At 39.2% G+C, this 14,811-nt stretch overlaps 1 protein-coding gene across 6 annotated transcripts in view; it reads left to right on the top strand.

The window, feature by feature from the left end:
- Positions 1–14,811, top strand: part of dym (dymeclin) — a 438,871-nt gene that overhangs the window by 188,985 nt on the left and 235,075 nt on the right. For all 6 annotated transcript variants that reach the window (XM_059649745.1, XM_059649765.1, XM_048533408.2 and 3 more), the window contains exon 13: positions 10,130–10,224. In XM_059649745.1, the coding sequence (XP_059505728.1) occupies positions 10,130–10,224 (95 nt within the window). The remainder of the gene's footprint in view (positions 1–10,129; positions 10,225–14,811) is intronic.

Raw genomic sequence — 14,811 nt, forward strand, 5'->3', positions numbered from 1 at the left:
AGAATGGGAGGGGGAGAATCCAGTTGTTGTGGTGTACATGGCTGCCCATGGCAAAAGTGTGACTCATAGATTTTGTTGAGATAGTGTAAGCAGCTAGAAGTGAAATGAAAAAAGAAACACCGCAGATGTAGTGATCTCTAGATTATTACCTGAACCAATAGCAAAACAACAAAGGATAAATAAGATCAGAGGGTTGATTGTGTGGCTCAAAGTTTGTTTCAATTTATAGGACATAGTTAACAATTGGAGAAGTAGGAAGCTATATTGTCAGAACAGCCTACACCCAAAGGGAACCAGAATCTGTGTCCTGGTGAATAAATATGATTAGAGAGAGGACTTCAAACTGTATAATTGGGGGTGGATTCACATGGTCGAAGATTTAGAAAGTTAAAGAGAAACAGATAAAATGAAAGAAGTTTGTAGTGAAAGTAGTTTATAGGACTCTTCACAGTTGTGTTAAAGGATAGAATATAAATCAATAAAAATAAGGGCTTGTCAGAAAGGTATTGCAATAATTGCAGGATATTTTTGTCTTCGTATAGATGAGGTGAATCATGAGGTAATAGCCTGAAGGATACATTTGTGTTGTCTGTTTGGGACTGTTTTTAAAGACCATTTTGCAACCAATGAGGGAATAAACCTAGTTTTAGACTTGGTAATACGTAATGAGATTAATTAATGACTTTACGCTATAAAGTTTTCTCTTGATAAGAATGGTCGTTATGTGGAGAATTTCATGCACAGTTTGAAGGTGAGAAATTTGTGTCTGAAACTAGTGCCTTAAGTAAAGGTAGTCACAGCCAAGGCAACTGGTTAAAGTAGACTGAAAAATAGCTTAAAAGGTAAGATGGTGGAGAATCAGTAGCAGACATTTAAAGAGATATTTACTAATACCAAGTAAAGATATATTCCATAATAAAGAACAAATTGGAAGGATGCATCATTGGAGGTTAACTGAAAAATTAAAGATAGCACCAAATCAAAAGAAGTGATGCAAAGATTATTTGTAGGCCAAAACAGTTGGAAAATTTTAGAAACTAGCAAAAGCTGACTGAAATATAATGGTAGAGGGAGAAATTGGAGTATGAGGACAAGTTAGCAAGAAATTTTAAAATGCATATTTAGGGCTTCGACAAGTATGTAAAAAGCCAGGGTGGTGACAGTGTATATTGGTCCCTCGAAAGTCAGCCTGGAGAATTAATAATGGGGAACTAAGAAGTGCGGGAGATTCTTTAAGATGTATTTTAGATCTGTCTTTATTGTGGAACACACAAAAGCATGTTAGTAGTGGTAGAAAAGCAGGGGACAAAAACGAGATAGCAAAACTTAAAGCAATCAAAAGTACTGGGAACACTAATGGACCTAAAGTCTGCCAAGTCCCTTTGTCAGCCTGTAATGGCTGCAAGCACAGATAGTAGATGCAGTAGTTGAAGCTTCCAAAATTCCCTAGATTTTAGATTTCAGCAGCTGGAAAAATTACAAATGTTCCGCTACTATTCAGGAAGGAAAGCTGATAGAAAGCAGGAAACTATATATAGACTAGTTGACCTAACATATGTCATTGTTAAAATGCTAGAAATCAATACTAAGGAGCTTGTAGCATAATATTTAGAAAATCATGATACAATCAGGAAGTACCTACGTGGTTTTCTGATATGGAAATCAGATAACATAAAATGTGTGAAATTATGCATTTTGACAGGAAGCATAGAGGACCTGAACATTACTTAAATGGAGAAAGAGTGCAGAAAACAAAGGGATTTGGTGAGTCTGTAATCAAGGTCTACAAAATCATGAGGGGTACAGACAAGGTGGAAAGCAAGAAGCTTTTTCCCAGAGTGGGGACTCAATTACTAGGGGTCATGAGTTCAAAGTGAGAGGAGGAAAGTTTATGGGAGATATGCGTGGAAAGTTCTTTACGCAGAGGGTGGTGGGTGCCTGGAACACGTTGCCAGTGGAGGAGGTGGACGCAGACACGATACTTCTTTTAAGATGTATCTGGACAGGTACATGGATGGGCAGGGAGCAAAGGATTACAGACCCTTAGAAAATAAATGACCGGTTTAGACAGAGGATCTGGATTGGAGCAGGCTTGGAGGGCCGAAGGGCCCGTTCCTGTGCTGTAAGTTTCTTTGTTCTTTGTTCTTTGTTCTTTGTTCACTGTGTCACAAAAAAAGCCTAGCATCCAAGTTCATCAGGTATTTGGAAAGAGAAGTGGCCTTCATTGCCAAAGTAACAGTGGTATGTACCTTTATCAAGGCACACTGCAGGAATTCACCAAGGCACCTTAACCAGCACTTTCCAAATGGACAACTTACCATCTAGAAGGTTAAGAGCAGCAGATACGTGGAACACCACTATTTACAAGTTCCCCTACAAGGCTTTCATGACCCGACTTTGAAATATGTCACTATTAAATGTTGCTGGGTCAAAAACCATCCAGCAACATTCTGTGTGTACCTATAGGAAACTGACTGCTGTGGTTAAAGGGGCAGCTCACCACCACTTTCTCAAGGGCCCAGCCAGGGAAGTCCACAGCTCATGAATGAATTTTAAAAACTAACAGTGCTCCAGAGATAAGTGCTTCAACTGGATGAATTGCAGCTAATTAATTGTAGGTGGGAGTTTGTGAGGAAGATGCAAAGAATCTGCATAGGACAAAAGATGAGTCGGTAAAGATTTTGCAGGTGGAGGAAGAATTTTAGTTTGTCCAATTTGGCAGAGATAATGGAGGCATAGAATGTCATTTAAATAATGAGAGACTACAGAATGTTACATGAATCAGAAACGTTTAGTGTGCAATTGGAACATCTAATTCAGATAGAAAGTGGAACGTTGCCTTTGTTGCGGGCAAGGTGAAGTATACAAGTCGGCAAGTCTTACCACAACTGTATGAGACTTTGATCACCCTATACCTGCATCTGGTTTCAGTTTCCTTATTTAAGGAGGAGTATGTTTCCATTGGAAGCAGTTCAGAGAAGATTCACTTAGCTGATTCTTGATGAAGATTATCTGATGAGAAAAGGTTGAATAGTTGTGGGTGATACTAACTGGATTTTGGAAGAATACAAGGTTTCTCATTGAAATGAGGGCGGGCGTTGCGGTGGGGCACGTTATCAAAATAAAGTGTCTCACATTTAAGATGGGGGTTATAAAATATTTATTTTCTGAGGGGCCATATAGTGCCATGGAGTCTGTATCATTGAAAGTATTCAAGGATGAGCCAGACTTCTGATTGACAAAGGAGTTCAGGGCAAGGGGAGCAGGCGGGAAAGTGGAGTTAAGGCCACAATCCAAACATAAGAATCAGAAGCAGGAGTGGACAATTCAGCCTGTCAAGCCTATTCCACCATTTGATATGATCATGGCTGATCTCATTCTTGGCTTCAACTTCACATTCCTGTTCCCTCTCTATAACACTTCAACCCTTTACTAATTAAAAATCTCTCTCTCCATTAGATTTACTCATATGTCCCAACATACACCATTGCATGGGGTAGTGAGTTCCTTAGATTCACAACCCTTTGAGAGAAGTAACTTCTCCTCATCTCTGTTTTAAATCTGCTACCCCTTATCCTAAAACCCATGTTCTAGATTTTCCCACATGAGGACCTGTCCTTTCCGTGTCTACTTTGTTAATCCCCTTTAACACCTTATATGCCTCAATTAGATTTCTTGTTCTTCTAAACTCCATAGAGTGTAGGCTTAAACAGCTCAACCTCTTTTCATAAGACGAACTCCTCAATTGTGAAATCATTGCAACTATAGCTATTGAATGAGGAAGCAAACTCAATGGACCAAATGCCGACTCCTATTTCGTAAGATCTTATGAAACCAGAGTGATATCATAAGAAGGATTGTAATTTGAGTTGATGACTGTCCAAGACCGGGTGAGATGCATTTGATAATTCTAAGAGAAATCAGGGTGGAAGTTTCAGAGATAATAACCATAATTTTCTAATCTTCCTTGGAGATAGGGCACAATTTCAAAATATACAGAGGACAGACAACTTGGATCAATTACGAGCTATGGGGAGGAGAATGCCACATATCAAGAGGAAATAGAAAGGCAGGTAAAATGGGTGGACATAAGGCAATCAAAATTTGATGCAGGAATGTGAAGTTAAGCATTTTAGCAAGAATCAGGACTGTTGAAATAAAAGACAGTACTTTTTTTTGGTAGTTCAGGGGTAATGAAACCTGTACATATTGAAAGTGACAGGTTGAGAAAATGGCTAAACATGAATACAGGTTGCTTTGCTTAATAAATTAAGCCATAGGGTACAGAAGCAAGCAAGTTATGATAAACTTTATACTATACTGCTTTAGCCTCCATTTGAAGGTTTATATCCAGTTCTGAGCACCACAGTTGGGAAGAATGCAAAGACTGTCAAGACAGTGCAGAAAAGATTTGCAAGAATGGTTCCAGGGATGACGGACATCAGTTACATGGACAGATTAGAGAAGCTAGGGTTGCTCCCCTAAGAGAAGAGAAGGTTGAGACACTATTTGATAGGAGGTGGTCAAAATTATAGACATGCAGGCAGGGTAGGACAAATGAAATCATCAAGAACCAAAGCACACTTATAAAAACCAAAATGCTGGAAAACTCAGCAAGTCTGGCAACATCTGTGGAGACAGAAACAGAGTTAATACTTTCAGTCCAATATTTCCTGTTTGGAAATGGTGAAGATTTATAATGTAGAAAAAGTGGGAGTAGGAGCAAATGGAACTGATGAGAGAAGTGCCCCAGAGCAAAAGGCAAAGGGATTGCTAATGATAGTGGAGAAGCGAAATAGATGAAGGGTGGGTGTTAATGGTAGCTGTTTGTAGCAGAAGATAGTGTGCTCAGTTTCTGTCTCCACAGATGCTGCCAGACCCACTGGTTTTAGCATTTCTGTTTTTATTTCAGATCACCACCAGATGTAGTTATGTGCTTTTGTGGAGGCATAGCACATAATTTTCTGCTTAGACATCAGACCATGAACTCTGACCTCCATTTCAATTCTACTCCAGCCCAGTGTTTAGCTTGCATGCATTTTCTGTCAGTAGGGCTCACCTACTTAGTGCTATTAACAGCTATAATTAATGGCTGCCCTTCTTCCATATCCCTTCTCTACTACTGTTAACACTTGCTTGGTTTTCTGCTCTGGGGCACCTGGTTCCATTTGCTGCTACTCTCCCTTTTCCTGCACTACTTTTCTAGTGTCATTGAATTCTGAGAAAATGTCACATTGGACTTGAAGTATTAATTCTGGTCCTCTGCCTACAGATGTTGCTAGGCTTCTTCAGTTTTTCAAGTATTTACTGTTATTTCACAGATCTTCAGATCTCCAGCATCCATTGTATTTTGTTTTTTTTATACTTTCTTAAGATGATTGGCAAAAGAACCGCAGTGACATGAAGGTAATCTTTCTTATGTAGACTAAGATCTAGAATGCGTTGCCTAGGAGTGTGAAGGAGGCAGGTTCAGTAATGGCTTTGAAGTGGAATTGACTAAAAAAATTGGAGAGCTATGGGAGAAGGAGTGGGGACCTGAGATTAGATGAGTTGCTATTGCAGAAAGCAGTCACAAGCGCAGTGGTTAAATGACCACCTTGTGCATTGTCACCTCTGATTTTTCTTGTTAACGCAGATCTTCTTTCTTAAAATAATATGGTATTGAGGTTGTGTGGCTGGAGTAGGGGGCTTGGAGAGTGATAGTATAAGAGGGATTGTGCTGCCATTCTTTTTTTCAACTGGATTCTTATCCCTACCAAATTTGTTTATTTTTCCAAAGTCCTATCAAATAAAAAGATAACATTATAAATAGCATATGCTATCACCAAAAAATGAGAATTCCAGAAAGCAACATTTACAGATGGGTTTTGCTTTACCTATTCTCTAAAATGCATCACTTTACGTACCTGTATTAAATTTTAATTGCCCTATACCCACCCATTTACCTGCCTGGCTAATTTTCTCTTGATGTCTAGCATTCTCCTCCTCATAGCTCGTAATTGTTCCAAGTTGTCTGTCCTCTGTGTATTTTGAAATAGTGCCCGATCTCCAGGGAAGAAAATTATATTAATTATCTCTGAATCTTGGAATCTCAAAGAATTGTAGGGAAATCTCTAGAACACGTATGAACCCAGGAGAAAAGTCACAGCGATATGAGGTTTATTGGATTATTTTCTTTGAACAAATATTAAAATATTGACAACAGTGAGGCTGTTTGGCTAACAGTCTGACCAATTAAGTATTTAGTCTTCGTATTCAAAAAGAATGGGTACCCTATGAACACAGTCCGCCGATTTTCTCAGCAACAAACCCAAACAAACAGACAAAACGGGCCCAGAAACCATAACCACTCTCCCCTACATCAAAGACATCTCGGAAATGACTGCCAGACGACTCGGACCTCTTGGCATCAGGGTAGCCCACAAACCCACCAACACACTAAAACAGCAGCTAATGAACTTAAAAGACCCTATACAGACAACAAGCAAAACGAATGTCATCTACAAAATACCTTGCAAGAACTGTGACAAACACTACATTGGACAAACCGGCAGAAAGCTAGCCACCAGGATACATGAACATCAACTAGCCACAAAACGACATGACCCACTATCACTAGTATCCTTACATACAGATGAGGAAGGACACCATTTTGATTGGGACACCACATCCATCCTAGGACAAGCCAAACAGAGACACGCACGAGAATTCCTAGAAGCATTCCAACCGGAACTCCATCAACAAACACATTGATTTGGAGCCAATCTACCACTCTCTGAGAAAAAGAACAGGAAATGACATCACTGATGCAGGAAATGACATCACCAACCCAAGGAAACCTAAACACATAAACAGAAAGCAGAACATAACACCAGCGCTTCACCGGAGGCTCACTGATGATGTTACCTAGAATGGTGACGAAACGTCTGAAAACTAACCTTCCAGCTCAGCGAGCAAACTCACATCCAGTATTTAGTCTTTTTACTTTCTAATGATATAGGAAGGCAGTGCATCACAAGGATGAATTTGTTGGCTAACTAATGTGTAGTGTGGGCCAGAAAGTCAAATGATGAAACCTCTAAAATTTACATTTAATCGCCGTTGATACAATTTGTCATTCGATTGCTCTTACGAAAACATCTTTGGCTCTCCTTAATTTTACTAGCCAGTATTTTTTCATATTCTCTCTTCACTTTCGAAATTCCATTATCACTTCACTTCAGTAATTTCTGTACTCCTATAAGCTTCCTATTACATTTTTGAGACTGTCTGCAGCTTGCGCTCTCTGCTTTATTTTTAGAATGTATGTGTGTAAATAATTGAGAGATTAGATTTGACAGTATCACCATTCTTCTTTATGGGCTCATAGGATGCTTTTTTGAATGCTTCCCATTGATTTGCCACTTGCTTGCAAATAGCTGTAACAAATGCACTTTTGTTACATCATTCTGGTTTTGTAAATTTTAGCCTTTCTTCAGTTTTTCACTTTTACTCCTGTTGTATCTTTGTCCCTTTCTATAACCTAACATTCTCCAAAATGGCCACCCATTCAGTCACCTGCCTGGTTTCATTTTCAAAGGCTAAATCTAAAATTGCAGCCTTTCTCATATGGGCTTGTTATATGCCAGACATTAAGTTCTGGTATGAGTGTCATCTGCCTGTTATTAAGCTAATATCACTTTCCTCTGTTTGCAGGATTTATAATTTTGAGTTTACATTTCAGATTTTATTCTGCTTTAAGAGATTAATTCAATGAATCTACAAAGATTGAAAGTTTAGGGACATGTTAGACACCAACAGTTGTATAGCTGCTAGTTTAGTGTTAATGGTGTTGGTTTTAATATGATTTTTAAAAATTTTATAATATTCACAGTATGTTCCAGGATAAGCTTGACTCTCCAAGAAAAGGCAACATTTCAAATTGTTAGAGTTACAGAATCACAGAGGTCTCCTTTGAACAAATATTAAAATATTGACAACTATGAGGCTGTTTGGGTAGCAGTCCAGCCAATTGAGTATTGAATTTTTTTACTTTCTAATGATGTGGGAAGACAGTTCATCACAAAGGTGAATTTGTTGGCTAACTAATGTGTAGTATGGGCCAGCAAGTCATATGATGAAACCTCTAAAACTACATTTAATGGCCCATTGAGTCTGTGCTGGTCAAAATGATCACCTAACCATTCCAATCTCATTTTCCAGCTTTGTTGTCATGTAGATTTTTGTAAAAATGGCAATGGCAGTTTGAATATTTATGCTTGAGAAGGTGACCAAACAGGTAGATGAGAGTAAACCGGTTGATGTGGTGTATATGGATTTCAGCAAGACATTCGATAAGGTTCCCTACAGTAGGCTATTGTACAAAATGCGGAGGAATGGAATTGTGGGAGATATAGCAGTTTGGATCGGAAATTGGCTTGCTGAAAGAAGACAGAGGGTGGTAGTTGATGGGAAATGTTTATCCTGGAGACCAGTTACTAGTGGTATACCACAAGGGTCGGTGTTGGGTCCACTGCTGTTTGTCATTTTTACAAATGACCTGGATGAGGGTGTAGAAGGATGGGTTAGTAAATTTGCAGACGACACTAAGGTCGGTGGAGTTGTGGATAGTGACGAAGGATGCTGTAGGTTGCAGAGAGATATAGATAAGCTGCAGAGCTGGGCTGAGAGGTGGCAAATGGAGTTTAATGCAGACAAGTGTGAGGTGCTGCACTTTGGTAGGAGTAACCAGAAGGCAAAATACAGGGCTAATGGTAAGATTCTTGGCAGTGTAGATGAGCAGAGAGATCTTGGTGTCCATGTAGACAGATCCTTGAAAGTTGCCACCCAGGTTGACAGGGCTGTTAAGAAGGCATACAGTGTTTTAGCTTTTATTAATGGAGGGATCGAGTTCCGGAACCAAGAGGTTATGGTGAAGCTGTGCAAAACTCTAGTGCGGCCACACTTGGAGTATTGTGTACAGTTCTGGTCACCGCATTATAAGAAGGATGTGGAAGCTTTGGAAAGGGTGCAGAGGAGATTTACTAGGATGTTGCCTGGTCTGGAGGGAAGGTCTTATGAGGAAAGGCTGAGGGACTTGAGGCTGTTTTCATTTGAGTGAAGAAGGTTGAGAGGTGACTTAATTGAAACATATAAAATAATCAGAGGGTTAGATAGGGTGGATAGGGAGAGCCTTTTTCCTAGGATGGTGACGGCGAGCACGAGGGGGCAGAAGCTTTAAATTGAGGGGTGAAAGATATAGGACAGATGTCAGAGGTAGTTTCTTTACTCAGAGTAGTAAGGGAATGGAACGCTTTGCCTGCAACGGTAGTAGATTTGCCAACCTTAGGGACACTTAAGTCGTCATTGGATAAGCATATGGACGTACGTGGAATAGTGTAGGTTAGATGGGCTTGAGAGCGGTATGACAGGTTGGCACAACATTGAGGGCCGAAGGGCCTGTACTGTGCTGTAATGTTCTATGTTCTATGCATGCTGACGAACGATGTTGATTAGTGAGATGAGTGAGGAACCTGTCCATGTTTTGCTATCACTTGCACCTAGAACTTCATTCCTCATTGCTTTTCCTGTGCAGTTGTCTGTTACTGGATTTCATGTCTTGAAATGACCAATGCCATGCCAGTCTTAATAGACATTGGCAATACACTTCCAGTTTTGCCCTGGTCATCTTTGAGATATTTCTCTGCTAGCTCGTATGCTGAAAAAATGCTATTGATTGTTCAATAAGAATAGCTATTTAAAATTGTCAGGCTAGCCCACCATATCTAATTTCAGAAATATCAGAAGATACACACTTTTTAAAAAGTAATTGAATTAACCTCCTGTTTCAAGTAACAGTCCAACTGTCATTTAATTTGTTGTAACCATGCTTTAATGACGCGCAACCGCTACTGGAAAACTTTGAATAAGAACCGATCGTTTCACTGTCAGTTAAGGCTCTGCTTTGGTCATAACTGTGCATAGATTTGAAATAGTCATCAATCTAGATGGCAGCGATAATTATATTTTATTTGAATATACCATTGACCCCTCTGTGTTTGCCTCACCACAAGTTTTTTTGAGTAAATGTATCTTTGTCTGAAGTACACAAATCTTTGGTCTTACTTATTGTTCACTTTTTTAAAATTAGGACAAATATCTACATACGAATTGTTTGGCAGCATTAGCTAACATGTCTGCTCAGTTTCGGTCATTACATCAGTATGCAGCTCAGAGAATTATCAGGTAAGCTGTTTCAAGTACTCTTCCAGAGTCTGTCATCTTTGTTGGCTTGTAGTATGCTAATTAAGTTTTAAAATCAGTGATGCGTCATTAAGTACCCACGTTTGATAAGTTAGCTCTGTTATTCTTGTATTAAGAAGCAACCAAAGTTTTGGGCTTGAATTTGACTTGTGTTAAAGAAAGCTGGTGCAAAGTTTCAGACATAAAATTTTCAAAAGAATTTTCAAAGGTTCGAAGGATGTTGGCACTTCGTAGCAAGTCATCTACTAATGTTGAGTACACAGTGGCAGAATCTGGGAATTGACAAAGTAAGAATAATTTTGATGTTATCCTCTATTAAAGATCTTGGAAATAGATTTGTTCCATTTCCAAGTCCCACCTCTGTTTTGGACGTGTAAACTAAAAGCATGGTTGACTTGCTTGACATCTAGTCCCATATAATAGGTAATTCTACCTTTTGAAACATTTCCAGTGTTTGCCTTTTTTTTAAAATCTATGATTCTCACTTAAGTTGCCATCATTCTAAAGTTCCTGGTTTTCCATGCTCATTAACTGTGTGATCCTTACTGCCATGAACTGCATTTGAAATATGTTGATATATTTAAGGCATTATATAAATTTGAATTCTGATTAATTCTGTTTACTTGTACTTATCAAGACTGATGTTGAATCACCGCATTTGTCCTTTTCGCTTCAGAAAAGAGCTATGTTTAGAATTTTCTTCTACACATATTCTCCGAATAGTAGTATATGAACGAATACTTTTATACTTTTGTTAATTGTTTTGCAAAATTATCCTGCAGTTAAAAAGTATTCTTTTAGCTTAGTGCTAGTTGGTACAGAGAAGTAAAGAAACATAACTGAATTTGTGCTCTTCTGTTTAGTAATGTTTCCTGTCAATTACTTCAAGCGCTATATGACTGTACAATCTATTTGAAGAAGCTTATTTTTTAAAAAAAGGTACAGTTTCATAACTTGCTGAATATGTACCACCTTCAGATTACTAATCATAGGTGGTTACTGTTGATTAAAAGCTTACCAGGACTGGCCATATTAATGATAGAGCTACAAGGCCAGAAGAGTCTCTCACTCTGAAAGCTTGTGATTTCAGACAAATCTGTTGATCTATAACCTTGTGTCATGTGACTTCTGACTTTTTCCATCCTAATCCAACACCGCACCTCCACATCGCAGCTCCAAGAGAAGTACAGAAGTTGATACTCTGAATGGATCATCTGCAAGTTTCAATTCAGGAATGTGATAGAATATTTTTGACTAAACTGGATGCTTGCATTTACTGCAGAATTGAAGAAGCTTAATATTGCCTTTCCCAAGTTGTGCAATATCGTAAATAGAACAATATAGAATAGAGCCAGAGATAATGGAACTGCAGATGCTGGAGAATCTGAGATAACAAAGTGTGGAACTGGATGAACACAGCAGGCCAAGCAGCATCTTAGGAGCATAAAAGCTGACGTTTCGGGCCTAGACCCTTCATCTGAAAAGAAGACATAGAATAGTATCGCTTCATTGCTGAGGCAAAATTCCTTGCCTAACATGGAAGGACTGTCAATATTTGCTGTCTCAAGCAGACTGGGATTGGGCAATAAATGTACTTTTTGGCTTTCTTATATCTTAAAAAAGGAAATGCTACTGATGTAATCCTTGACCATTCTAAATGGAGCTTTCCTATAATCTTCCAAGCTTCCCAGATAATTGGCATTCCCATTAGCAGATACCAATGACTACTGCCATTTAATCTAGCCAAAGACTATCACCAGATTAGGTAAATCATGTTGTTAACAAGGTGTAGAGCTGGATGAACACAGCAGGCCAAGCACCATCGAAGGAGCAGGAAAGCTGACGTTTCGGGTCTGGAAAATATTTCAGAAGAAGGGTCCAGACCTGAAACGTCAGCTTTCCTGCTCCACCATGCTGCTTGGCCTGCTGTGTTCATCCAGCTCTACACCTTGTTATTTCAGATTCTCCAGCATCGGCAGTTCCTACTATCTTTAAATCATGTGGCTGTTGTTTCACTGGTAGTGAAAAATCCCACTGTTGTACTAGATGGGTGTTCCTTTTCTCTTGCTTGCAACAATCTTGTGTTAATAATTCTGGTGTTTGAGTTTTGAGTTAGGTAGAGCTCCTGATTATATAAATAAATTTCAAGAAAGTAGTTCTTGAGTTGAAGTAGGGAAGGCCTCAGGAGTGGGCATTGTTCCATTTTCATTGATAGCAGCATGCGATGAAATGTCATCTATGTTGCCAGTTCTGCCAGGATAACCTTTCCCCTTCAGATATTTTGGCATGCAGATAGACTCATTTCAGAAGAAGGCGAGTAAGCTTTTTAATGTTGAATTTGCTGAATTATCTTCTATCCACATCATAATGTTGACCGCTCATTACTTAGTCAATATGCATGTCAAATGGGATATTGAAAATCTTAATATTCTTTATTTTGTTGTTTGGTGGAGAGAGCAAATATTTAAGCTAATATTAAATCAGCTGAGCAAACAGCCTACATTGTTCTGCATGTTCTTGAATTTCTTGAGTGTAGTTGCATACTGCACCTATTTCAGTAAATTGGCATTATTCCATCATACTATTAACTTGTGCTTGGTAGAAAGACTTTTGACAGTAAGCAAACAATTCAGCCCCAATCTGTTGTAATCACAACATTTATCTGTTTGGCGAATGGTAACCCATGTCCACACTGCAAGGTTGAGCTAAGAACTCCATGGAGCTGGAGTACTCATCACACCAAGGCAGTTGAAGATTGCATTAGGGGTTAATAATCCAGCAGGTCAGCTGGAGAATTAATGGGCATCAGAGGCATCATGAATAGTGTTAAAATATTTGGTGCTCAGGGAGAAAATGTTACCAAAAAAAAATGCAGTTTTTGGAAGTGAGTAAAGCACTTAGAACACAAAACAAGCATAGACGACTTTGTAGTTTTCTACTTGGATCTGCTGTCAGTGCGCAGACTCATGAGCATCTACGACCAGTTTGAACTGATCTCAGGAGCCAAGGTAAATCGAGGCAAGAGCGAGGCCGTGTTCTTTTGAAACTGGGCTGACCAATGCTTTATCCCATTCACAGTCAGGACACATTGTCTGTAGATGCTGGGGCCCAAAATGTCAGCTTTTGTGCTCATAAGATGCTGCTTGGCCTGCCATGTTCATCCAGCTCCACACTTTGTTATCTCTGTTTTCTCACCTGCATGTTGCAGTTGCTGCATGACATCACTTGCCTCATCCATGTAATCTCTTCTAACCCTACCAGTAAAAGCTTCCAATTTGCCCAAAGCATCTAAAAGATTATAAACAAAGGCACAAACAGCATTCTGTTTGAAAGTGCTATGTTATCCCTCCTTGTTCTATGCAGTGTAATCACACACAATCACATTATCCTTGCTCATTGTCTTTTTTACATTGTTTGTTTCTGTGGAATTGTCCATGCTTATTTCCATTCTTACTTATTATTTATAGTCAGATCATCTGTAACAATACGTTTTGTTAACAGTTCTGCAATGGCTTTTCTTTCTACCCCTGTACTGTAATCTTGAGACTTTCCAGGATTGTCTGTTCAGGCAGTTTGTGATGCAGAGTAATATCAATAGCAAGAGTTCACTTTCCTCACTCTCCTCAACCTTTCCCCTCGCCTGAGAAGTGGTGATTTTCAAATTAAGCCGCCACCAGTCATCCCTCTTTCTGGTGAGGGATCAGCATGATAAGACTATGTATGCAATTTTACTTTACCCCTTGTGTTACAGACCCCTGTGGGACTCCACTCATTGTATCTGGTCAGTTGGACAAAGACCCATCTCTGCAAACTGTGCTTTCTGCCAGCTGGTCTTTGACCTTACCCCTTTTATAGGGAATTGGTGAGACCACATCTCAAATACTGAATGCACCTTTATTATCCATATTTAAGTAAGGCTGAAAATGCATTGGAAGTGGATGAGGGGAGGTTTGCTAGATTGATACTTAGAGTGGTTGTCTTTTGAGGATTGGTTGGACAGGCTGGGCTTATTTTTACTGAATTTTGGAAGAGCAGAGGTGATATTGAAGTGTTTAAGATCCTGAATGATCTTGCCAAGAATCACAGATTTTTTACTGAGCAGAAGCAGGCCATTTAACCTATTGTGCTTGCACCGGTTGTATAACCTAGTACCAGTTCCCTATCTTTTCCCCATATCCCTTCATGCCATTTCTATGCAAATAATCATCCAATGTTTTCTTGAATGTCTCAATTGAACCTGCCTCTGCCATGTTTCCAGGCAGTGCATTCCATACTCTAACCACTTGCTGTATGAAAAAAGTTTTTGGTTACATCATCCTTGCTTTGTTTGCATATACTTTGAATCTATGCCCTCTTGTCTTTATTTCTTTTATGAGTGGGAACAGCTTCTCCTTGTCTTTTCTGTTGAGCCTGCTCATGATTTTGAAAACCTATATCAAATCACCTCTCAGCCTCCTTCTTTCCAAGAAGAACTGTCCCAGCTTCTTCAATCAGTCGTCATAACTGAAGGTTCTCATTCCTGGAGCCATTTTTTATAAAACCTTTCTGCACTCTCTCCAATGCATTCAC

Source organism: Stegostoma tigrinum, chromosome 1, assembly GCF_030684315.1.
Source record: "Stegostoma tigrinum isolate sSteTig4 chromosome 1, sSteTig4.hap1, whole genome shotgun sequence".
Taxonomy (NCBI): domain Eukaryota; kingdom Metazoa; phylum Chordata; class Chondrichthyes; order Orectolobiformes; family Stegostomatidae; genus Stegostoma; species Stegostoma tigrinum.